Raw genomic sequence first — 25,739 nt, forward strand, 5'->3', positions numbered from 1 at the left:
AAAGATAATGTGTTTCTAATCTAAGGCTCTTGTTGGTGAGGCTGAGATATTAATTGAATAGAGCTAACTTGAAAAAAAATAGTGAGTATTCTGAACTTTTACAAAGGCATTTGTCAGTGTTAAGTTATGTAGTTTAATGGTTAGAATTGGATGAGGACATTATTCAAAATAATATTCAGAGTAAATTAAAAAACTAAACATTAACTTTAAATTAATATTGCCAAAAGTGTTCACGATAAATTTTCATTAAATTGTAGTGGATTAGCACCCCCTCCCCTGGTTGATAGAAAACTCCAAATCTCATTTTTGTCACTTTATATTTAATCCTATTTATTTTATTTTTCTTGTTTTTGATAAAAATACAGTTTTATTTATTGTTTTTACTCCTGTGCAACTTGGATTCTTAGATTCCAAGATTTTTAAGAGGATTAAAGTTCTTTTCTGCATTGAGTATAAGTTGCTTTGTAGATTGTTAAACAATATAAGCACTTTATGATAAGAAGTTTAAAGATTTTAAAATTCACATGACTTGCAGTTGCTTAAAAGCCGACTCTTGGAAATTAAGAGGTTTGGGGTTAGTGTTTTTAATTTGTTACTCAAGTAACTTTAGTACTTAGATCAAGGCATGACAAAGTAAATATGGCCAGCCAAACCGGTTTGTGAGGCCCAGGAACTGAGAATGGTTTTACAGATGAACATGTACCATTGATTTGATGATAGAGAACATTAAGTTTAAACACCCAATTATATGAAATGTTTTCTTCCACCCCCAAATAATTCCATTCTTAATAATAGACTGGTGTTACCAGAAAATTGTACACAATTGTTGTTATATTTTGAATGTCAACAATAAAAATTAGTGCAAATTTGTTTTCTCTTTTGGTATAGAAGAGTCTGTATAATATTCTCGGTCTTGCCTCTTGGTTTGCAAAGCCTAAAATACTTTCTGGCCCTTTACAAACAATACTTTCCTGCCCTTAACGTCAAGTTTTAAAGAGACATACCGACAAATTTAGCATTTGTTATACAAATATCAGTATTTAATTATACTTTCTAATCCTCAATAATCTTTTAGTTAGGTATAATGATCCCTGACAATTGCTTGTGTTCTTCCTTCTTTGTACAAATTTAAATACCTTAGCTAAATTTACCATTAATCTTGGCTCAGGTAATATCCTTCTCCTTTTCGCTGTCACAGTCAGATAAAGTTTAAGCAACTAAAGAAAATTGCTTTTGAAAGTTTTACTTAGGTTACCTTTTGCATTCGTTAGAGTCTCTAAAAAGGACCCCTGACAAATTTCTGAGTGTCGACTGATCAGTTCAAAGGGGCACCTAAAATGCCATTTTTAACGTAATCTAATTAATACTTAAAATGATTTACCTTGTTACTCAGCATTTTGTTGAGTGATCTGTTTAGGTCTTTTATTGATTTCCTTTAAGACAAATTGACATTCAAAACTGGAATTTTTCCAGTCCTTGGACAGTGTGAAAATTGCATGTCCTTCAAATTCCTCCTTTCCCACTGCATTAAATTCTGTCTGTTCTTAGGAATAGGTTAGGAGTAGGATGTATTTTTAGGATTACCAGGAAGAGATGACAGTTTGATTTAGGGGAACAATCACAATGGTAGCAAAACAAATCTGAGAAATACAATAACTTAAATTGATCTGTTTATCTACCTCTGTTGTTCTGTTTTGCCTCTGGTTCTTTGTGTTTTGTAGTTAAGCCGATGAGCAGGTTTCCAACTTATTGTAATCTGCACTGTACCATGTATGCTTTTGACATTTAATAAATAAGAAAACTGTAGTTCCTCTCCCACTTGGTAGCCTCTTCCTCGGATAAGTTATGAACTATTATCTTTAGTATAAACTATTTTTTCTCCCTATCTTTATTGAGGTATACTTGACAAATACATATATATATTTAATAAGTTTATTGTGATGGTGATATACATATAAATTATGAAATCTCCTAAGTTAAGCTAATGAACATATTTATCACCTTCTATAGTTGCCGTGTGTGTGTGTGTGTGTGTGTGTGTGTTTTGAAAACACTTAAGCTCTATCCTTTTGTCAAAAAGACAAGAAATAATAAGTGTTGGTGAGAGTGTGGAGAAAAGGGCACCCTTGTAGAATGTAAATTGGTACAGCCATTACGGAAAACTATATGGAAGTTCCTCAAAAAATTAAAAACTAAAACTACCATATGATCCAGAAATCCAAAGAATTTTATATACTATGTATGTATCCAAAGGGAGAGACCCAACAGATTTTATTACAACCTGGATATTAGGTTAGGTTAGGCTACCCTTGAATTTTAGCTGATAAAGGAGGGCATAGTAAATGATAGAAAAAGTTTGTGGACAGGGCCTCTTTTTTATTTTTTCACACAGAGAGCCCTTAAGGAGCCTGTAATCTTTTTTAAGATTTTTTTTCTTTTTAATCCTCACCTGAGGACATGATTTTATTGAATTGAGGGGGGGGGGGGCGAGAGGAGAGAGAGAGAGAGAGAGAAAGAAAGAGAAAGAAATGATGTGAGAGTGAAACATGGATTGGTTTATCTCCCACACTTGCCTGACTGGGAATTGAACCCACGATTTTTCGGTGCATGGGATAACACTCAACCAGCTGAGCCACACTAACCAGGACAGAGCCTGGAATCTTTTGAAGGAGATGAGACAGACATATAAAAGGAAAACTAAGTATTGCTGGATGAGTGGCACAGACAGAAAATGCCTTAGTAGTTTAAAGGAAGACAACATCACATCTGTCTTTAATAACCCTGGAAAACTTTGTAACTTTGTGTTGGAAAAGGGCTTTGAGCTTCAACTTGCAGGGTAAGTAAATAGCAGTTCTAAAGGGGAGGTTGGATTCATTTCAAGAAGGAGATTAATATGAGCAAAGTTGTAGTGACAGGAAATCAAAAGGTATATAGAGAAAATAAGGGTAAGAGCCAATCAGCTGGTGCCATGTTGTTGATAGACTTGTATTTGATAGTGAATGTATTAAATTGGGAAAATAGCATGAGGGGCACAATGTGTATCAGTTAAGATTGGGTTCAGCAATGAGTAAAATTTTCATTCTCATGTGAAATCTCTTAGAAATGCAGTCCCTGGCTAGTATGGAGGCTCTTTTACTGAATCCACACACTCTAGTTTATTGCTCCGTCAGTCTTAGGGTTTGGCTCCAATGCTCACAGTTCAGAGTGGAGGCTAGAGTTCTAGTTGTCACATCCTTTTCCAGGTAGTGTGGAAGAAGGGATGAAGAACAAAGGAATAAAGGACTTTTAAAGTCCATCCATGGTGAAGTTTTAGCAGAGGTTTTGTGGTATTTTTCCATTTGATGATGGTATAAATTGGTTTGAGAAGTAATGAGATAGAAAAAACGTTATCAAAAAATAAATTAGTTACTTCATTTATACTTTGTGGGTCTTCAAATTGAACAATTACGCCTGAAATATTTGTATAATTCTCTAACACTGGTAAAATGTCATTTTCTGCCCATTCTTTAGAATCACTTTCACTGTCAGATACTATCATATTTCTCTTTTGCCTTCGCGATGGTCTAATGCTAGACTCATTACTATCTTCTGACAAAATACTATCTTCCAACTGACTGCCAAAGCCACTCAGCCAATCAGACAAAGTGTCTGCACATAATTCGCTCAAATGTTCTTCTCTGCTGCAATGCCTCTTTTAAAAATCTTTTGCCAGAATAAAAGATGGATGGAAAGAATTAGATGTATTGCTTGTCACATCTCTGGAAATACTGACCGATGAGTTGAGAAAAAGATAAAAGTTAACTTGTGACCGGTCAGTAACATTTGGACGTGGAAACAGAAGTATACTTGTGACCAGTCAGCGGGTGTTAGTAACAAAGCCACACTAGCTATAAGGGAGGCTGAGAAAAGGGGTCTTTAGATAGTAATTGAGAATTTTATACTGTGGACGAAAGGTGGCACAAGTTAGGGTGAGGATCGTTAACAGTCTGTAACACAGGGAAGATTTGTCTGGTGATACTATGTTATGTTGGCTGAGTTTATGATGGGAGCTGAGTCATCTAGATGTCAGAGTCTAGTAGTTTAGACACTGAATAATGGTTACATTTTTATATTGATTATAGTATTGAGTTTAACTTGATTTCATGGTAAAAGCCAATATGTGTTGTGTGGTATACGAAAAGCAAATCAGGTATAGGACTTTGATGTTAAGACTTTAAAAAAGTTATAGAAGGAATATGCACTCTTATTTTCTTCAGCCTGTCTTTTTCTTTCTTTGTTCAGTATATAAATGCATTCTAATTTCTTCTCTTACACATGGCCCTGGCTAGTGTGGCTCAATTGGTTAGGCGTCATGTCATGCACTGAAAGGTTTCCGGTTTAATTCCTGGTCAGATCTCATGCCAGGGTTGCAGACTTGATCCCTAGAAAGGGTATGTGGGAGGCAGCTGATTGCTGTTTCTCTCTATCCCTTTTCCTACCTCTCTAAAAATCAATAAAAAAGAGAAAATATCCTATCTTGATTTAATTTAATAATAAAAATGTAATAATGACCCATATTATTTGAGTCTGCTAAGAATTTTATATGACATTTGATACAGGGACACTTATAAGGGTAATGTTGCTATTCTCTGCATTTTATTTTTAGAGGTTGGATGTTGAATCTGAGAATAAGTCATTTGCTTAGTCACAGCTGGGATTCAAATTCTAGCACTCTGACCTCTTGTTTTGTTTCCTCTAGGTGCTGGTCTATATTCTCTTTTTTCAAACTCTCTTTTGAAAAGAAAGATGTGCACACTTATTGATAACTAGAGGCCCAGTGCATGAAATTTGTGCACGGTGGTGGTGGTGGTGGTGGGGGCAGGGGGTGTGTCCTTCAGCCCACCCTGCATCTTCTCACAATCCAGGATCCCTTGGGTAGGGTCCCTAGGCTTGGCCAGCTATCAGGGCCTTTTGGGGCTTTCCTTCCCCTGGCTGCCGGCAGCTGGCCCTGCTGCTGCCACTGCTTGCCATCTGTGCGGCGCTCTTCCTCCTCCCCTGCCACTGGTCGCCTCCCTCTGTGGGCGACAGGTGTGGGGTTCGATCCCTTGGCTGGCCTGGGCATCCCTCTGCAGGGCGATTGCTGGCCGGCCTCGTACACCTGGGCCTGCTTCTTTGGGGTGATCGCAGAGCTCCCCCCTTTCCCAAACTATCGCCCCACTGGCCGGTGGCCTGGACTTCCCTCCTTAGGGCAATCAATTGCAGAGCTCCCCCCCCCTCCCCCCCATCAATCATCCTGCAGAGTGTGGCCTGGGCCTTCCTCTGCAGGGCAATCGTGGGGTGATGGCAGGGCCCCCCCGACCAATTGCATCACACCCTCCTTGGCTGGCCTGGCACCAGTACGTATCATAGGTAATCATTCGAATGGTTGTTCTGCTGTTTGGTTGTTAAGTCGATTTGCATAATACACTTTTATTATTATAGTTGTCCATTCCCAGCTCCCATTCACTCATTCCTTAATCCACTGTATCTGAAGTATGTTAGATGGTGAAAAGTGCTATGAAGAAAAATGAAGGGGAGTAGGAATGGTTGAAGAATAGTTGACAATTTTGTGTAGTCAAGGAATGCCTCATTAAAGTGGTATTTGTGTGAAGGTCTAAAAAAGATGAGGGAATGAGCTATATTGATATCTGAGGGAAGAATGTTTCAGACAGAAGAAATAAGAGCAAAAGTACATAGTAGGATGTTTGAGGAACAACGAAGTCATTGGCTGGAGCAGAATGAGAAGTGGGGGAGGATAGTAGAAGATGAGGCTAGAGTGGTAAAGTAGTGGGGTGCACATCACATGGGTCGTTACAGGAATTTTGGCTTCTACAGGCAGTGTAATGCGAAGCAATTGAAAAGTTTCACACAGGTAGGTGACATGATCTTACTACTTAAGATTAGAAGAGTTACCCTGTCAATGATATGGAGAATATTATCTGGGGAATAAGTAGAAGCAGGGAAACCAGTTAAGGGGCTATTAATAATAATTCAAGTAGAATGAAGATAACTAAGATATTTTGGTCTGCATTGGAAAGATGGAGTTGTAGTTTATCAAGGTGGGAAAGACTGTAGAAGAAGTTTTGGTGTGATAGTAGGGGGGTTTTGGGGGCGGGGTGAGGAGCTGAATAAAGAGGGTGTTTTTGGTTTGATTTTTGACTTGCTACGATGAGACACCTTTTAGATAACCAAGTTGGAAATAATGAGTAGGCAATTGAATACATGAGTGTAGAGTTTAGGGGGAAGGTTGAAACTGGGGTTACACATTTGAGGCCAAATCAGCATCAACACTAATAAAAGAGAAAAATGGTAATTGGTGTACGACGATACCCTTTTCATTGGCTAATCAGGGCTATATGCAAATTAACTGCCAACTAAGATTGGCAGTTAACTGCCAACAGGATGGCGGTTAATTTGCATATGTAGGCACAATGCAGGGAGGCGAAAGGGAAAGCAGGAAGAAGCCCCCTGCCACTGACAGTGATCGGAAACCCAGGGGGGAGCTTAGAGCTGGCGGGCAGGGCAAAGGCGGCCCCAGGGCCGCCTTTGTCCTGCCCCCCAGCCATGATCGGAGAATCAGGCGCCTTTGCCGCCCTGGCCAGTGATAGCAGGAAGTAGGGGTGGAGCCAGCGATGGGAGCTGGGCACGATCGAAGCTGGCAGTCCCGGGAGCTAGGGGCCCCTTGCCTGGGCCTAAAGTAAAGCCCACGATCTCGGGGCCGCTGCAGCTGTGGGTCCCCGCTGCCCGGGCCAGACGCCTCAGCCAGAGGCATCCTGCAGGGGCAGGGGCGGAGCCCGTGCAATCACGGCGCCCCCCGCTGCCACTGCAGGTCCCCGCTGCCCGGGCCGGACACCTAGGCCAGAGGCGTCAGGCCTGGGCAAGGGGCCGATCCTGCGATTGGAGGGTAATGGGGGTCAACGCCTGAGGGCTCCCAGTATGTGAGAGGGGGCAGGCTGGGCTGAGGGACACTCCCCCCGCCCCCCCACACACACACCCAGTGCACGAACTTCGTGCACCGGGCCCCTAGTAGATATATAAAGACATAAGATGGAATGAGATCAAGAGAGTGATTATGGCTCTGAGTCACTCTGTTGAAGTGGTTAGGGAGATCAAGAGGAACTAGCAAAGGAAACTGAAAAGCAGCAGCCAAGGAGGCAGGGGAAAAGCAAAGAGTGTAGTGTCCAGGAAACCTGTTTCAAGGAAGAGGGTGTGAACAAACATGCCTAATGCTGATGATAGTTATAGAAACAGGACTGAGAGCTGACCTTTGAGTTAGCAACATGAAGAGCTCTGGTAACCTGTCTTACAGTGAATGATGGCATTACCATCTATGTGGTTTTTTTAAGCTAGAAACCCTGGAAATCAACTTAAACTGATTTGTCCTCATCTCACCTCTAGGCATTAAGTTATGTGAATTCTTTCTTTATATTTTTTTGAATCTGTCTCTTTCCCATTCCCTCTGCCCTTTTCTAAGTTTATGTTCTCAACATTTCTCACGTGGATTATTGCAGTAGCATTTTGTTTTCTTTGCTTCTAGTCTGGCATTTTCTTAAGTCTTTCTGTTTTTTACTGCCAGAGTAATCTTTTAAACATTATTTTTAAAAATTGATTTTAGAGAGAGAATAACATCAATGTGAGAGAGAAACACTGATCCGCTGCCTCTGGCATGCACCCCCACCAGGCATCGAATTGGGATCAAACCTGGCCAGGAGTTGAACCCACCACCTTTTGGTGTAAGGCAAGCATGTCAAACTCAAAAGCTAACACTGACCAAATAAACAAGGTTTAAGTTTATGTGGACCACAAAAAAACAAAGGCTTCAATTTTCATAGAAATGTAGGTTTATTTCAATAGAGATGCTGAATACAAAGGGCTGAAATAAGTGAGTAATCGTTAACATAAAAAATAGAATATTTTAATAAAATTAATATTTTTTCTTATACATTAATTTACAAGACACTGAATAACGGTACAAATTAATAAGCATAACACAAATAAACCTATTTTTCTTGTTCTTCAAAAGCAAAATATTTACTGTTGCACACACCAAACAAATAAGTCCATGGCAATTGGCTGTTAAAAGATTCGCTGCTAGTATTAGTGGAGAGAAATGGTGCGCCTGCACATAAGGTGGGTAAGGGAAATGAATGCAACATGATTATAGTAATCAGTCATTAGCGAATGTTGTAGTTGGTTATTAATAACTAGAGGCCCAGTGCACAAAAATTTGTGCACTCGGGGGGGAGATGGGGTCCCTCAGCCCGGCCTGTGCCCTCTCGCTGCCTGGGACCCCTTAGGAGATAACGACTTGCTGACTTAGGCCTGCTCCCGGGTGGTAGAGGGCAGGCCCAATCCCTAGGTTCAGCCCCTGGTTGGGCTCAGAGCAGGGCCGATTGGAGGGTTGGGGCACCGCCCCCTGTCATGCACAGAGCAGGGCGGATTGGGAGGTTGCGATGCCACCCTCAGTCACGCTCAGGGTAGGGCCGATTGGGGGGTTGGGGCACGCCCCCTGTCACACTCAAGGCAGAGTCGATGGGGAGGTTGTGGCGCCACCCCGTCACGCACAGAGCAGGGCCAATCAGGGGGTTGGGGCACTGCCCCCTGTCATGCACAGAGCAGGGCCCATCAGGAGGTTGAGGAGCTCCCCCCTGTCACTCACAAAGTAGGGCCGATAGGGGAGTTGGCACACTGCCCCCTGTCACACACAGAGCAGGGCGGATCAGGGGGTTGGGGCGCCACCCTCTATCACCCACAGAGCAGGGCCGATCAGGGGGTTGGGGCGCCGCCACTGTCACACTCAGGGCAGGGCCGATGGGGAGGTTATGGCTCTACCCCGTCACACACAGAGCAGGGCCCGTGGGGGGGAGGGGGGGTTGGGGCGCCGCCCTCTATCACCCACAGAGCAGGGCCGATCAGGGGGTTGGGCGCCTTCACCTGTCACGAACAGAGCAGGGCGGATAGGGAGGTTGTGGCCCCGCCCCCTGTCACACACACAGCCGCAGGGCAATCAGTGGGTTTGGGCGCTGCCCCCTGTCACACTGATCCCGGTGCCGGGAGGCCTCTCAGCTCTGCTGATCCCAGTGCTGGGAGGCATATTACCCTTTTACTATATAGGATAGAGGCCTGGTGCATGGGTGGGGGCTGACTGGTTTGCCCTGAAGGGTGTCCTGGATCAGGGTGGGGGTCTCCACTAGGGTGCCTGGCCAGCCTGGATGAGGGGATGATGGCTGTTTGCAGCTGGTCACACACCCTTCAGGGTGGGGGTCCCCACTGGGGTGCCTGGCCAGTCTGGGTGAGGGGCTGAGGGCTGTTTTCAGGCTGGGACTGAAGCTCCCAACTGCTCCTTTTTTTCTTTCTTTTTTTTTTATTCTGGGCCAGCTTTAGCTCTGAGGCTCCAGCTCTTAGTCCTCCGCTGCTGAAAGCAGGTATCTGGTTTGTTTCGGTTCTCGAAACTCTGTATCAACTCCAGCTCTGAGATCCCAGCCAGCTGAAAGCTGGTTTCTGGGGTTTTGTTTAGCGTCTATATTTGTTACAATGTTTGAAACTGCAGGCTCAGAGGCCTGCAGCGGCTGGCGGGGAATGTTGGAGTCCTCCGTCACTGAAGGAAGCAAGCCTCATGTTAGTTTCAAGCTGCCTGGCTGCCGGCCCCCATCTTGGCTGACAGTTAATTTGCATATTGCCCTGATTAGCCAATGGGAAGGGTAGCGGTCGTACGCCAATTACCATGTTTCTTTTTTATTAGTGTAGATTATGTATGACAGGATATTGCAAAAATTAAGTTACGGAATTTTTATTAAAACGTTTCTTGCCGAAACCGATTTGGCTCAGTGGATAGAGCGTCGGCCTGCGGACTGAAAGGTCCCAGGTTCGATTCCGGTCAAGGGCATGTACCTGGGTTGCGGGCATATCCCCAGTAGGAGATGTGCAGGAGGCAGCTGATCGATGTTTCTCTCTCATCGATATTTCTAACTATCTCTCTCCCTTCCTCTCTGTAAAAAAATCAATAAAATATATTTAAAACAAACAAACAAACAAAAAAACGTTTCTTACATACCATTATATTGGCTGGGCTGCAAAAATATTCGTTGTTGCCTGCAGGCTGCAAGTTTGACATGCTTGGTATAAGGGATGACTCTCTAACCCAACCGGCCACACTGACCAGGGCCAAAGTGATCTTTTTAAAAGGATAATTGGAATACAGTGGGGCCTTGACTTACGAGTGTCCCGACTAACGAGTTTTTCGAGATATGAGCCGCCTTTCGGCCGATTTTTTGCTTTGAGTTGCAAGCTAAAATTCGGGTTACGAGCCAGCTTCAGATACCCCACCACTAGTTGCGCAGCGAACGTCACAGTGAACGCCACAACATCAGCCCAGCATCACGTGTCTCACTCGTTCACTTTATGATTTGACATACGAGTAATTTGAGTTACGAGTTCCATCACGGAACGAATTAAACTCATAAGCCAAGGCCCCACTGTATCTCATTCTCTTCATTAAAATTTTTCTTGTGGCTCTCTCTAGCATTCCAGATAATGTTTAGATCCTTAATGTAAAATATAATGTTCTTTATGATAGGCTACTTTCTACTTCTCCAGCCTCATATACCATTCCCCTACCCTTTGCTCTAGCAGTAGCAAACTATTTTAGTTTCTGGGATGTATCATGCTGCTAGATCTACCTTAAATGTCCTTCCTTTTCTTATTCTACCATGTTTTTTCAAATTTCATTCCTGTCAGCACTATAGAAAGTTTTCCTTGATTTCTCCCTTTCCCCACCTGATTCATATGCTTCTTTCAGGTTTTAGAAGTACTAGCTTATGACCTGTCATAGCATTATCAAATTATATTCTGTAGCCCTAGATGGTTTGGCTCAGTGGATAGATCACCAACCCGTGGACTGAAGGGGGGTCCCAGGTTCAATTCTGATCGTAGGACACATACTTCAGTTGCAGGCTTGATCCCTGGCTGTGGTTGGGGCTCATGTGGGAGGCAACAATTCAATGTCTCTCTCTCACATCGATATTTCTCTATCTCTCCTCTCCCTTCTACTCTTTTCTAAAAATCAATGGAAAAATATCCTCAGGTGAAAAAAAAAGCAGTCCAAAAAAAATTATATTCTGTAATTATTGATTAACATGACTTTCTATTCCACTAGTCTCTAAAGTCTTTTGTGGTACAAAGAATACATTTTTCTATTATGTATTCCCATCCTATATATAGCACAATGCTTGGCATCTAATAGGAACTAAGGTGTTTGAATGAATAGATTAAATAATCAAGTTCAATTGTTATAATCACATTTTAAAACAATATATTGAGAGTTTAATCATCTGATTGGTATTATGGGTTTGAAGGAGTTATTGAAATTAGCCAAGGAAAATGTTATATACTACAAGATCAAACTTATATAAACAGTGATATCGTCTGTATCTAAAGGCAAAACAAATTTAGTAAACAGGTTGATCCGCAAATCTTGTAGCAAAGGAAGGGGTACATGATTTTAAAAATGGCATAAAATACTTCACCCCCAACCCCCAAATTTTTGGAAGCTTATTTTAGAAGGAAGTACTGTTATATCCTTATTAGTTCTCAAAAATTGGAAACTGTGGACCAACCATTAATTATATAGATTTGTATATAATTTCTAAAATAAATTAAAATGTAAGAATGGTTATGTGATATTATAGCTACTAATAAATTTAGAAATAGTTTAATTTCTAAAATAAATTAAAATGTAAGATTGATTATGTGATATTATAGCATCTAATAACATTGTTTATCAACATAGTAAGTTGGCTGTTGTTCAAAGCTCTCAGGTCTCACAATTATGTGTGATAATATTTAGTTATGAAAAAAATTTAGAAATTTTTACTTGACTTTTAAAAAGATATGGTGTATTTTTCTTTTACCTTTTAAAAAACTGGCATGAGGGACTCAAAGTTTTATCTCTAGTGGAAGCAATGAGAGTCAAATTCAAAGATGCTAAGTATATTGCTAAGGAAGAATTGGTAGAAGTTGGGGACTGCACCATTACGCCAAATATGCCAGGATGTTGAGCTAGGATGCTTGGGACAATGGTGGTACCATTTACAGGTTTCAAAAGACCACAGTTGGGTGTGAGATTAAGGGATTCAAAGAACCATCATTATTGATTTTTTTAAGTCAAGTTTTTAGTGAAGCATAACCAAAAAAGATTGACAGGTCATGTATGCATGGCTTAATTTTCAGAAGATCACCATGATTTGAAATAGCGTTTCAGTTGGGAAGGAAGAAGTGCAACCAAGTGAATATACCTAGGAATATAAAAATGGGGCTGAGGGGTGAAGATAAGACCAGTGACAGTGTAGAGAGGGTAGTGTAATGGAGGACACATGATACGAGGCAGCATGAGGCTATCGTCAGAAAGTAGCACTAGGCAAAAGGCACTAATATTTGAACATCATTTATATAACTATATAAATACAGTGTTTTTTAATAGAAAAGACCATCTATTGCCTCAAAATAGAAAGCCCTTTATGTATATTAATTGCTTATCAGTTCTTTGAGCCACCTTGTCATATAAGAGAGCATAATTAGGAAAGCCCTTTTCATCAGGTCTGTCCTAGGCAGTTTTTATAACTTGATATTTTAATGAGACTTTTAAGGGGTAAATTAAAACTTCATGTTAGAACTTATTTTGTTTGTAGAAATGAGTTAAATGCTATATATAACAGCTTTGTGTATGAAAATTTGTATTATAAAATTCTATTTCAAACTCCAAAATTTAAGGTGGTCCTGGGATAACATCTACTTATGACAAAGTTGTTACTTTTAAATCTATATTTTAGATGAAAAATAAGATTTGGTAGTATTGTTTAAAACATCAGCATATTAACAATTGGTGCCAATTTTATTTTAAAATATATTGTTTTTTAAATTGGCTTCCATATTCCTAAATTATTGTATAATGTTAATATAATATTAAAGAGTATGGGAAGCAAGAGTACAGTCTGATGGAAAGAATAGCAACTTTGGAGCTATCATGTGATGTATTGAATTGTATCTCCTTCCCTCCAGAAGATATGTTGAGATCCTAATTCCTAGTTCCTATGAATGTGATTTTATTTGGAAGTAGAGTCATTGCAGATGTAGTCAAGTTAAGTTAAGGTCATTTGGGTGGGCTCCTAACCAATATGACTGGAGTTTTTGTAGGAAGATACAGACACTCATAGAGGGAAGAAGATGTGAAGACAGACATGTAACGACAAAGGCAGAGGTGGAGCAGTGCAGCTGCAAGCCAAGGAATGCCAAGGAAGCTAGGAAGAGGCAAGGAAGGATTCTGCCAAGAGTCACAGGGGGAGTATAGCCATGCTGACACTTTGAATTCAGATTTTTAGCCTCCAACCATGAGATAATAAATTTCTCTTGTTCTAAGACATCCAGTCTGTGGTCATTTGTTAAGGCAACTCTAGGAAATGGACATAGTCATATACCAGGTGTTTGGTTTTTGGTCCTTTAACTTCTGAATCTCAATTTCCTTTATGTAATAGATTAAGAACAGTTCTGACATGGAGTAGACATTTGGGAAATAATACATAGCTTTGCTGTTGCTGTTCTTTCTTCAAAGATAATTTACATTTACAAGTGTAAAATTGAGACTTCTATAGAATTAGAAGTAAAAATCTTGTCTATGCTTCCCATTCACAGTCTCTAACTTACATAAGCATACAACAGATTTCATATGGCCCATAGAATTTTACTAGGAGATAAAGGATTAAATTTGTTTTGTACCTGTAAATTTAGAACTTAGCTGTTGATTTTTTAAAACTAATTTTCAAAAATAAAATAACCCGGAGTGACTTTTTTTTTTTAATATATTTTATTGATTTTTACAGAGAGGAAGGGAGAGGGATAGAGAATTAGAAACATTGATGAGAGAGAAACATCAATCAGCTGCCTCCTGCACACCCCACACTGGGGATGTGCCCACAACCAAGGTACATGCCCTCGACTGGAATCGAACCTGGGACCTTTCAGTCCGCAGGCCGATGCTCTATCCACTGAGCCAAACCAGTCAGGGCCTGGAGTGACTCAGTTTTAAAAAATTCAACTGCTAAGTTTGAAGAGGGTCTAAATAATTTAAATATGGATGTTTATTTTCTCCACCCCCTTTATCTGATAAGTATTTTTGAGGGGAAGTTTTTTACATTAATGTATTACCTATTTAATAAAAAGGACGCATTTAAAATACTTTTTAAAATGTTGTTCAGTACTCCAGGGTACCCTGCTGCCTCGTGCCCCTGTTACATATATTTCCTCTGACTCTCATAATCCATATTCACCTTCTTTCCTATGAGGGCCTGAGTTATACAAATGACTTATTTTACAATTACAGTAACCTCTGTGGAAAACTTCAGTGCTATCCCTTATTTTTGAGCCATGGATAGGAAGCAGTGTAACTTGCATTACTTCCTCTGAAGCAAGAATGTGGACAATTGCTCAGCCTCTACAGACTTCTCTTTTTTGCTTGCTGCTGTGGTATCACACCACTGGCAATAATAGGACTCATAAAACTGAAGAATCTGCTCCTATCACCTACAGCAGGGGTAATGCCATGCCCATCCTATTCCCTAGCTGATGTCTGCCCTACCTAATGTCAATTGAATGAATTTCCTTGTTGCTACTAGTGTTGCTGTACCTCAGTGTCCGAGCTAAGGAGCTATCTCTTGAAGCTTTCAATGCTGCCATTACTAAGAATTCTAGAATAGGGTTGGAATGGCCCTCTCCATAGCTCTAAACACATTTTGTCCCCTGGGCTAAAAAGCCACCCTGTTTTAGTTTATAGTGGCTCAAAGTTACGAAACCCACTTCTTTGGAATGTGAATTATCTCAAGACCCTGCAGGCTCATGAAAACTTTTACCTCTCCCTTAAGGACTTTAAATTAGGGTCTTATCTATAATAAGAGTTACAACCAGAAATAACTTTATGACCTAGCTATATGGCCGGATAAACTTCTAATTACTGAACATCTTCTGTTCTTATTGTCCTACAGTGACCTCTTTCCCTCTGAAGCCCCTAGGTCATCCTTAGCTCAGAATGTCGTATGTCCCTCATTTTCCCTCTCTTTCCTGGAACCTCTCATGTATGTGGGGTTCACATGTGTAAGTATGTATTAAATTTGTGGGGGTTTTTTCTCTCTTTTTAATCTATCTCATGTTTATTTAATTATTAGACTAGCCGAAAGAACTTAAGGGGGTAAAATTTCCTCCTCCTCTACAGTATTAAGGAATGATTACTTCATGATTGGGCATTAAGGAAGAAATGAAAGTTCCATTTCCTAGACTTTTTAAATCTGTTCTTACACAAATATTTTGTTATGTTAGCCTCCTTACAAATCTCTCAAGCTTCTTAATTTCCTGCAGGACATTTTTAACACTCAGGGTAACTGGGCTTTCAGAAACTTTGTTGTCAGAAGCAGTAACCAACTCTGGATAGCTTACACAGGAAAGGAATTTTTTAGAGGGAGATTGGGTAGGTCACAACATAAAATGGATAGGAAGTCGAGAGGAGCATGTTTGGAGACAGAAAAGAAAGTTTGGAAGCAGAAACAGTGACTTAAAGATATAGCGGCTGCTGAGTTCTCCCAGCTACTGCTGTGGCTACTAATCTAATCACACCCACTCTGGTCTGTCTCCCAACATTTAGTGATTTATATGGAGACTCAGTCATCTAGACTCAATTGAATTGCTCCAGATTTTATGCTTTTGTACTCGCTGCCTGGGGCTAGGGAGAAGGAGGACTCATTTACCCCTTTGGCTTCTGTGGTGGGAGATTGAGTCCTGTCTTCCTATAAAACTCTCAATATGGGGAATTCCACAATACTTTGGAGAGAGTTGCAATGCTGGGCAGTTCATAACAACAAAAACAAATCATAATTATATCTCAATGAGTTTTCTTCATTCTTATAATCTGAAGGTCTTGAGTTTGTACATTAGAAAGAATGTTTTATGTCCATTGTGTGAGAGAGCATAATATGGTGCCAGGAGTATAGATTTTTGAGAAAGGCTGAGCTGGGTTCAAATACCTTCTCCTAATTATTAGCTAGATGATCTTGGGAAAATTGCTACACCTTCCTAAGTAGCGCCTAACACAGAAGAACCCAAGAACCACCCTCTTGCAATCCGGGAACCCCTCAGGGGATGTTGGAGAGCCGGTTTTGGCCCGATCCCTGCAGGCCAGGCCGAGGGATTCCACCTGCTGGAGGGACCACGCTCACTCCGCTGACGCCCTTCAAGCCACAGCACCACCCCAGGTGCGGCCGGCCAGGGAGGGACTGTGGGAGGTTGGATCCAAGGGGTGTCCGGTCCCTGCCCACCGGCCACCTTCTAATTAATTTCCTTTCAATGTGCACGAATCCGTGCACTGGGACACTTGTTCTAAAATAAGGAAAGTGAAAACAAACTTTGCAAGGACTATTGTATTTTTTAATGAGATGATAATGTATTAAGTGCTTATAATATCTGGCCCTTAATAAATAGTCTGTAAACAGTAGTCAAACACTGTGTGTCATATGGCTCTAGTTTATCTTCTTAATCTGTTTTCATTTCCTTGTCTCATGAAAATTCTCCACAAATCCAAAGTATTTATGCTCAGTGTCCTTAAAGGTACCTGTGCTCTCTATCTTCTTGCTACTTCATATGCCCCCTCTTTTTTTATGGCTCATTTAAAATCCTCTTTTCTTCTTAGTATGAATATAGTGGTCTGTAACTGTCTTCTTTACCATTCAGTTTGCACTTTGCATTTATAGTAGTTATTTCATGTGCTATTTTGATAAAGATAGTCTTCTAGAAGGCAAAGGGGACTCACTGTTCTTGGGAAAAATAGTTTAGTAGAAGAGCATTGGGCCTGGAGTCAGTGATCCTTGGTTGTAGCCTAGTAGCAGCTATTGCTATTCTGCTGGAATGGCTAATTACATCACACTCACACTATTTTTTTTTTTTTAATCAGATGGTTGTTCGGCCACACTGTAGTATTCTCTACAGAACAAACTTTCTTGTTTTTTGCAATATGGATATACTTGAGTATTTTCCAAATCTTTAAGTGTTAGTCTTGTTTTGCTTACCATTATTCCTTCTCTTTTCATTTCTTTGTTCTTGCCATTTACTATAAGCAGTCAGGTGAAACCAAGCTATTCCTTCAACACTTTGCTGAGAAGTCTCCTTACTCAATAAAATTTCAGTTTTGTTCCCTACAAATTCCACAGAATGCTAGAACATAGCCAGTGTGTTCTTTTTGCCACTTTATAACAAGGATCATCTTTTTTCCATTGTCCAATAACATGTTCCTCATTTTCATCTGAAACCTCACCAGAATGGCCTTTACCATCTATATTTCTACAAGTATTCTGTTCAAGATTGTTTATATATTCCTGTTACAGCAGCACCCCACTTTTTGGTACCAAATCTGTCTTAGCTTGGGCTACTTTAAAAATATATCACAGACTGGGTGGTTTCACAGGCATTTATTTCTCAGTCTTGGAGGCTGGGAAGTGCGAGATCAAAGTGTGGGCAGATTCACTTCCTGGTGAGGACCCTCTTCCTAAACTTGCATATGGCTATTTTCTCACTTTGTCTCTTCCTGTTGGGATCAGCAATGAGTGAGATTCTCTCTTCTCCTGGCTCCATTTTCAATGAAGTTTCTGTTTATTAATTTTTACAGTATTCTTCAGTAGTTGAATGGGTGAATAATCTGGTACATCCAGGAAATGGAATAATGTTCAATGCTAAAAATTAATATGCTATTAAACTATGAAAAGACATGGAGGAACCTTAAATATATATACTTAGTGAAAGGCCAATTCGAAAAGGCTACATACTGTATAATTCCAACTATCTGACATTCTGAAAAAGGCAAAACTGTGGAAATATTAAAAAGATCAGTGGCAGCTCCTCAGGTTAACAGGATGTATTAGAGTACAGGGGATTTTTAAGGTAGTAAAAACTATTATGTATGATACTCTGATGGTGTATACCTGTCATTATACATTTGTCAAAATCCATAGAGTGTAGAACATCAAGAGTGAATTTTAGTGTAGCCTATGGCCTTTGAGTTATTATGATGTATCAATGTAGGGTCCTTAATTGTAAAAAAATGTTTCACTCTGGTGGAGCATATTGCTCGTTGGGGCTGTGTGTGTGTGTGGCGAGGGAGGGGGCGCAGAAAGTATATGAGAACTCTGTACTTTCCATTCAGTTTTGCTGTGAACCTAAAACTGCTCTAAAAACATAAAATCTAGTTTAAAAAAATCTGATAATGGACACAAAAGCTGTCATTTTTAGCTATCTGGCCAGGTCTTACACCAGCTGGTGTACTGCAATTTAGTTCTGACACTAATCACCCTGAGTTATCATCAAACTCCACAGGTGTAAGGACATGTTCCCCAATTAGACTGCCACTTCTTCATACACCAGCCGCAGCCAGGTCACCAGGCTATTCACACTTCTAGCCAAGTAGCTTACAGATAAGGGGGGTTCCCAAACCCCCCTCACAAGACTGCTCTCACTTCAGATGCAAGTTGCAAGTTCAGAGGTCTCTAGGCCACCTACACTTCTGACCAACTGGCTATCAAATGGGGGGTTTCCTGTGACTCCTCTCAGGTTTTATAATTTGCTAGAATGATTCATAGAACTCAGGGAAATGCTATACTTATGATTACAGTTTTATTATAAACAATAGAAATTGGGACCAGCTAAATGAAGAGATGCATGAGGCAAGGACTTGAAGGGTCCTGAATGCAGAGCCTCTTGCCCTCTCCCTGTGGAAGCAGGTCACATCACACTCCTGGCACATCAGTGGATTAACCAACTAGGAAGCTCCCCTGTGTTTCCGTGTCCAGAGTTTTTATTGAAATTTCTTGACATAGGCATGATTGATTAAGCATTGGCCACAGGATTGAACTAAATTTCCAGCCTTTCTTCAGACAATGAGGGGTTCTCTGCCAAAGTCCCTAATCACATCTAGTCTTTCTGGTCACCAGCCCTGAGCCTGAGCCTGAGCCTGAGCCTGAACCATTTTGTTAGCATAAATTTGAGCTTGAATCAAGGGATTTATCAAAAACAAATACTCTCCTATCACAGGAAATTCCAAGGGTTTTAGAAACTCCCTGCCTGAAATCCAGGACAAAGACAAGACATATTCTTTTTTTTTTTTTAATGTATTTTTATTGATTTCAGAGAGGAAGGGAGAGGGAGAGGAACATCAATGATGAGAGAGAATCATCGATTAGTTGCCTCCTGCACGCCCCCTACTGGGGATCAAACCCACAACCCTAGGTATGTACCCTTGACTGGAATCCATCCTGGGACCCTTCAGTCCGCAGGTTGACACTCTATCTACTGAGCCAAACTGGCTAGGGCTGGCAAATTCTTTATTAGACAACACCAGGCTTTTAAAAAATGGTAGCCCTTGAGAAACCTAATACTTTTTTTTTTTTTTTTAATTTGAAAATGTACCATGGAAAGCTAAGCTCAGATAACTGAAAAATATTTAAGATTAGAAGAGGTAAGAGCAATAGCTGATTTACAAATCTCTGTATTAGTCTTGTTTTAAATTATGTCCACAAAAGAACATCCAGCCTACAGAAAAGTCTTAAAAGAGTTTATTTGAGCCAAATTTTGAGGACATGCCCAGAAGCAAAATCTCAACTGATTGAGAAAATGCTTGGGAGAATAGCAGGTTTGTAGTTCCTTTTCTGCATTTAGAATCAAAGAAAATGTAAGGAGGAACACATGAAATCCATTGTTGGTAAATTAAGGAGGTGGGAGAAGGCAAACCAGGGAAATCTCTAGCATTGAACAAATGGCAAAATGGAGAAACACATATTTCTTGTACACTGGTGGGTACAGGATTGTTAATAATTTACATTTACAGTACCTAGGGATGGTATATAAGGATCAAGAGCCCTAACCGGTTTGGCTCAGCGGATAGAGCATCAGCCTGTGGACTCAAGGGTCCCAGGTTCGATTCTGGTCAAGGGCATGTACCTTGGTTGCGGGCACATCCCCAGTGGGGGTGTGCAAGAGGCAGCTGATCGATGTTTTTCTCTCATCGATGTTTCTAACTCTCTATCCCTCTCCCCTCCTCTCTGTAAAAAATCAATAAAAAAATATATATATATATAAAAGGAACAAGATTAACATGAGTGCTGTGGTGGTCATGTGCTCTGGTGCCTCCATTATGTCTTCGAGGGATCTAGAAAAGAAAATTACTCTGGCCTCCTAGATGCATAAGAACGATGGACAGAGTTCATTTAAAGATTTACCTCTGCTAAGGAAGCTACAGGCCTGGGATGTGACTACCCGCCATGGCCTGCCCAGTTAGGAATTTATGATTAGACCATCCTGTGTGGTTACTTTTGTTCACTGAGCTTGTCAGGCCTGCCATGTGGCCCCCTGAGCTTATTAGGGTTATTTTATAGCTCCTTTTTTTGTTCACAGTTCTTTAAATCTTTTTGTTATAGCTCTTTAAATCTTTGTACCTCGTGCAGTTTGGATTTCATATTTATGATTTTGATGCATAAATGATTTTCTTTTGATAAAAAGTATATAGAGAGAAATTTACTTGGAAAGGTGAGCTAGTATAATAACATGAGTCTTTCCAGTTTTCACTCACACTGGTAAAATAAAATAAACAGATAACCTTAAAAAGCTTTTTTCTTGAGATGTAGGTTGCTTCATTGGACTCACTTTCCTCTCTAAGAGCAAGTTATTTTAGAATGTATCCACTTTTTCCAAGGAAGTACTTAGTTCTGTTTTTTCTTTTGCAGATTGATTATACCGGAATAGACCCTTCCAGTCCCTGCAATAAATGTTTGTCCCGGAATGTGACACCTTGTATTTGTACAATTAACTTCACACTGGAACAGTCATTTGAGGTCTGTATTCCCAAGTAATGTGTTTAAGAAGCCATGCTTTAAAAAGTGTTATATTGTGTTAATGTTTTTACAAAATTGTTTTGTGTGTGTTTGGAGAAGTCACTTTAATTAATTGGTTGTAGATGCTCTTATGCTAAAAAAGCTTTTTTTTTTTTTTTCTATTGAATTATGCTACCTGGTAATTAAAGACATGTATTTAAGTAGTTTATTTTAGCACTTTGTAATCTAAATTTAAAACATTGTTTTTTATATTACTGAAAAATTTTATTGTACAAATCACTTTTGATCACATTTATATCTACACTTGTATTTTTAAAATTATTGTTCAAATTATTTTGCCCACTTCTAATATTAAAACAAGTTTTTAGAAAATAAATACTGCCCTAGCTGATTTGGCTCAGTGAATAGAGCGTCGGCCTGTGGACCAAAGGGTCGTGGGTTCAATCCTGGTCAGGGGCATGTACCTTGGTTGCAGGCTCCTTGGGCCCTGACCTTGGTCGGAGGCAACCAATTGATGTGTTTCTCTCACATCAATATTTCTCGCTGTCTTTCCCTCTCTCTTCCACTCTCCCTAAAAATCAATGGAAAAATATCCTCGGCCAAAGATTAACAAAAAAAAAAAAAAAGAAGAAGAAGAAGAAGGAAGGGAGGGAGGGAGGGAGGGAGGGAGGGAGGAAATACTAATTCACCCATTATTTTACGGTATTATTTTTCTATCAGATATGAACCATTACCATAAATACAAACACTTAGTGAAACTATTGACCTTTTTATGTCTTGATAAGCAGAACAGCATTTCTGTGTGTGTGGTCTGTCTGTCTTTTGTATTCACACTTATCTAGCAATCTGGGAAACAGCATCAAAGACAAATGGCAACACCAGTTTGTGCTCTTCTTTACCTGAAAATTGAACTTAAAAATTATTTTTTAGGGAGCAAAACTGCTTTAATACATGCCAACTTGTTTTTCTACACTTGAGTTTTCTGAAAGGTAGTAATGACTTTTGTAGTCCCTGGTAGATGACTGCTATCTAGTGGTTGTAGATGCTCTTACACTAAAATAAAGGAAAATGTTACCTTTTTATAAAAACAAGAAAATGAATTTGGGAGAAGACAGATTATTTTACTTTGTTTCAACAGAAATAACATATAAATTGAAAACACCGTAGAAATTCTATTATTTTTCAATGTGATGGACAAATTATAAAGATGCATTAAGTTCTTATTGTTAGAACAGGCAGAATTAAAGCATTGAAAGAGACTTGTAATGATTTAGAAGCTACATTAGTTTCCCCCCATTAAAAACAGTTATTTTAGCCCTAGCTAGTTTGGCTCACTGGATAGAGCGTCGGCCTGGGGACTAAAGGGTCCCAGGTTTGATTCTGGTCAAGGGCATGTACCTTGGTTTCAGGCACATCCCCCGTGGGAGTGTGCAGGAGGCAGCTGATCGATGCTTCTCTCTCATCGATGTTTCTAACTCTCTATCCCTCTCCCTTCCTCTCTGTAAAAAATCAATAAAATATATTTTAAAAAAACACAAAACAAAAAAACACAGTTATTTTAGAACATTTCTTCTGCAAAGGTGATCATCTTCAGATTCATTATTTTGTGGGCTCTGTGTTCTTTCGCAAGCCAACCATTTGAATTGCACTAAAGCCTTTTCAGAGAACTTCAAGTAAGTTATTTTGTCTCAGTATTCATTTAAAATAATTTCTTTTTCAGTTTGTAAGTTGAATTTACTGTACTTCTTAATTGAGATGATACTTTTTTTAAAGCGTTTTCTTTGTTTCTGTGATATAATTTTTTTTTTAATCCTCACTGGAGAATATTTTTTCTATTGATTTTTTTTCTTTTTTTTTTTTTTTGTAGAGAGATTGAAAGAGATGGAGGAGAAGGGAGGGAGGAAGAAAGGGAGGGAGGGAGGGAGGGGAAGAGAGTGAAAGAGAGAGAGAGAGAAAGAGAGAGAGACATCCATGTGAGAGACACACATCGACTGGTTGTCTCCTGCACACCCCCCCACCTGGGATGGGGAGCAAACTCTCAACTGAGTTATATGCCCTTGCCTGGCAGTTGAACCTCTAAGCATTGAGCCAAACCAGCCAGGGCTGTGATATAATTTTCATAACCAAAAATAAAGTAAGTAAATAGTTTTCATGTAAACATTTTCTTTATATAGAATAAGAATTTGCAAACATTTGACATTTGAAAATCAAGCTCTAAATAAATGATTATGTATATGAAATCAAATAAAGCATATCTGAAATGTTATTGAATTTCTCTTTTTCCTGGATTCCTTTCATCCTTTAATTCCTTTTATTTAGTTTTAATTTTTAAAATTTTTATTGAATTTATTGGGGTGACATTGGTTAATAAAATTATGTAGGTTTTAAGTGTACAATTCTGTAATACGTCATCTGTATATTGTATTGTGTGTTCACCACCCAAAGTCAGTTTTCCTTCTGTCACTATTATCCCTCCTTTTCTTTAATTTCTTTTAATTGAGGGTAAGATTATAGATGATAGAGATAGCAACCAGAAAGTAGAAAATCGTGTAATGTTTTGCTACCTCTAAAAAATCTTATATTCAAGATGGCATCTTGTGAATAATTGTAGTGTATGTAGGTTACTGTTCTTACTCAAGTTATTTCCAAGTTGGCTCTGTTGAATACATTAAAGTACTTTTCTTGATTATTACAAAATGACACATTATTTCAGATACTTTACTAATTATTAATTTAATAATTACTACTATTATGTAGTATTCTGTGGAGAAATTTATTATGACTCAGCTCAAGTTCAGAATTACTTGGGCGGTAAGTGCTCATTGGGTAGACCAATCTGAATTAGAGAAAATTTTAAGTTGAAAGTAGATCAGAATAGGTGTGTGTGTGTGTGTGTGTGTGTGTGTGTGTGTTCTTTTAAATCTAAATAGCACTTCTTTGAAGTCTTTAAGGATATTTTCAAAGTTTATCCTTGGATTTTTGCAACATACTTTCTTTAACCTTACTTACAATTTGTGTTGTTTTAGATTGCCAAGTACTGGTAGAGTTCACCCCAGTACCTGTTTTTTAAGTTTTCATAAACTAGTACAGTCCAAAATTATGTAGCCTTTTTGTATGCATGAAACAGTTTTATACTTAATAGTTTTAAGTGAAAAAATTTTCCCTTTCTGTTCCTGTAGGGCAATGTGTTTATGTATTATGGACTGTCTAATTTCTATCAAAACCATCGTCGTTATGTGAAATCTCGAGATGATAGTCAACTAAATGGAGATCCTACTGCTTTACTTGTAAGTAAAATGATGAAATATGATAATGTGGTTTCTATGGAACAATGTGCTAATTGTTTAGTTAGAAATGTTAAAAAAATTTTTTTAAAGAATTTAAAGTGAAAGAGTTTATTAGTGAAGCAGTAGAATAGAGAGAAGGCTACTTCACAGGCAGAGCAGCCAGAAAAGTTAATTTTAATAATGCTAGGATATATTAAACATTTACTTGCCATTTATAGTTTGTTTAATGAGGGTTTTTAGTTAAAAAATTTTCCCCCTGGATTTACAAAGATTAATGATTTCTCACAGCCAGAAGACAAATTACTACCTGCTTGTTTCTAATAGTGTTCTTGGGATTTTTGCTTTATTAATCTGTTTGTAATGGAATTTTGACAAGTCTATCATTCTGGGTATGTAGTTTGTTCTGTTTGGGTTATAAGTTATTATCACACCAAGACTATGTAAATAAGCTACCTTTGTAAATTTCTGAGATTGTGTTTTAGAAGGGAACATGTATGCTCTTCATTTTTTAACTTGTGGGAAGCCTGAGTAGTAAAGTCCAAAGGGTGGGTTACTGAAAAATTGTCTGAGGAACTTTTTGAAAATATAGATTTCAGAATTCTAAGTATAGCAAGTTAGTGTCTGCAAGGGTGGAGCTCTAAAATGTATATTTTAACAAGCTCCCTTTCTGATGCCCAGCCTGGTTTGGGAATCGGTAGACTAGAGGATCTTAGTCTTCTGACTGTTGTTCAGCTTTTCATAGTAGTGGTTGGTGTGTTAGTAAGTATTTATGTTATTGCTGCCAGTCCAACAAACCATCAGAGTCCCAGAGCTATCTAGGATCTCTTACAAACGGTGAATCTCTTAGAATGTAATTTAGGATCATATTGTGACCAGAATGGTTCTGGTAAACCATTGCCCTACTGGTTTTATTGCTAGTTCCTGATGTTTGGGTTCTTAAGAAATAGCAAGTCTGTTTAAAGATTCTAGTTAGGGCTGTAATATTTTACAATTTATGTGGGATTTACTCTGTGGGATCCAATTTTCAGAACTCAAATCCAGTGAAGGTGATGTTCTTTGAGACATACCAACTTCCTAGGCCTCTCTCAATTTGTTGACTGGGAACATAGATTGAGTGTGTGCAGAGACCCAAAGTGGTAGTTGATTTATAATTATTTTATTTAGATTCCTACTCATTTCACTGAGGGTGAAAGAAGCTGAGATTGATTCTTTTTTTAGAAACTGCAAGCAAAGATTTTAGACGAGACTAGGAATTGATGAAATGTTTTATTGTAAAGGGCTATGTAGGTCATATAGTTTCTGTAGCAGCTACTCACCTCTGCCATTGTAGAATGGAAGCAGCTATAGACAGTACTTAAATGAATGGGTGTAACTGTATTCCAATAAACTTTATTTACAAAAACAGGTGGTAGGCTGGATTTTGCCTGCTTGCTGTCACTTCTTGGTCCCTGGTCTGTACCAAAATGTGTGAATTTCTTTTTTTTTTTTCCAATCCTCACCCAAGGATATTTTTTCCATTGAT

At 39.3% G+C, this 25,739-nt stretch overlaps 1 protein-coding gene across 2 annotated transcripts in view; it reads left to right on the forward strand.

Annotated features, from left to right (window-relative positions):
- The window catches only part of TMEM30A (transmembrane protein 30A), a 40,662-nt gene that overhangs the window by 3,783 nt on the left and 11,140 nt on the right, over positions 1-25,739 (forward strand). For both annotated transcript variants that reach the window (XM_059701149.1, XM_059701148.1), the window contains exons 2-3: positions 20,823-20,930; positions 24,110-24,217. In XM_059701149.1, coding sequence (XP_059557132.1) covers positions 20,823-20,930; positions 24,110-24,217 — 216 coding nt within the window. The remainder of the gene's footprint in view (positions 1-20,822; positions 20,931-24,109; positions 24,218-25,739) is intronic.

This window comes from Myotis daubentonii, chromosome 6, assembly GCF_963259705.1.
Source record: "Myotis daubentonii chromosome 6, mMyoDau2.1, whole genome shotgun sequence".
NCBI lineage: Eukaryota > Metazoa > Chordata > Mammalia > Chiroptera > Vespertilionidae > Myotis > Myotis daubentonii.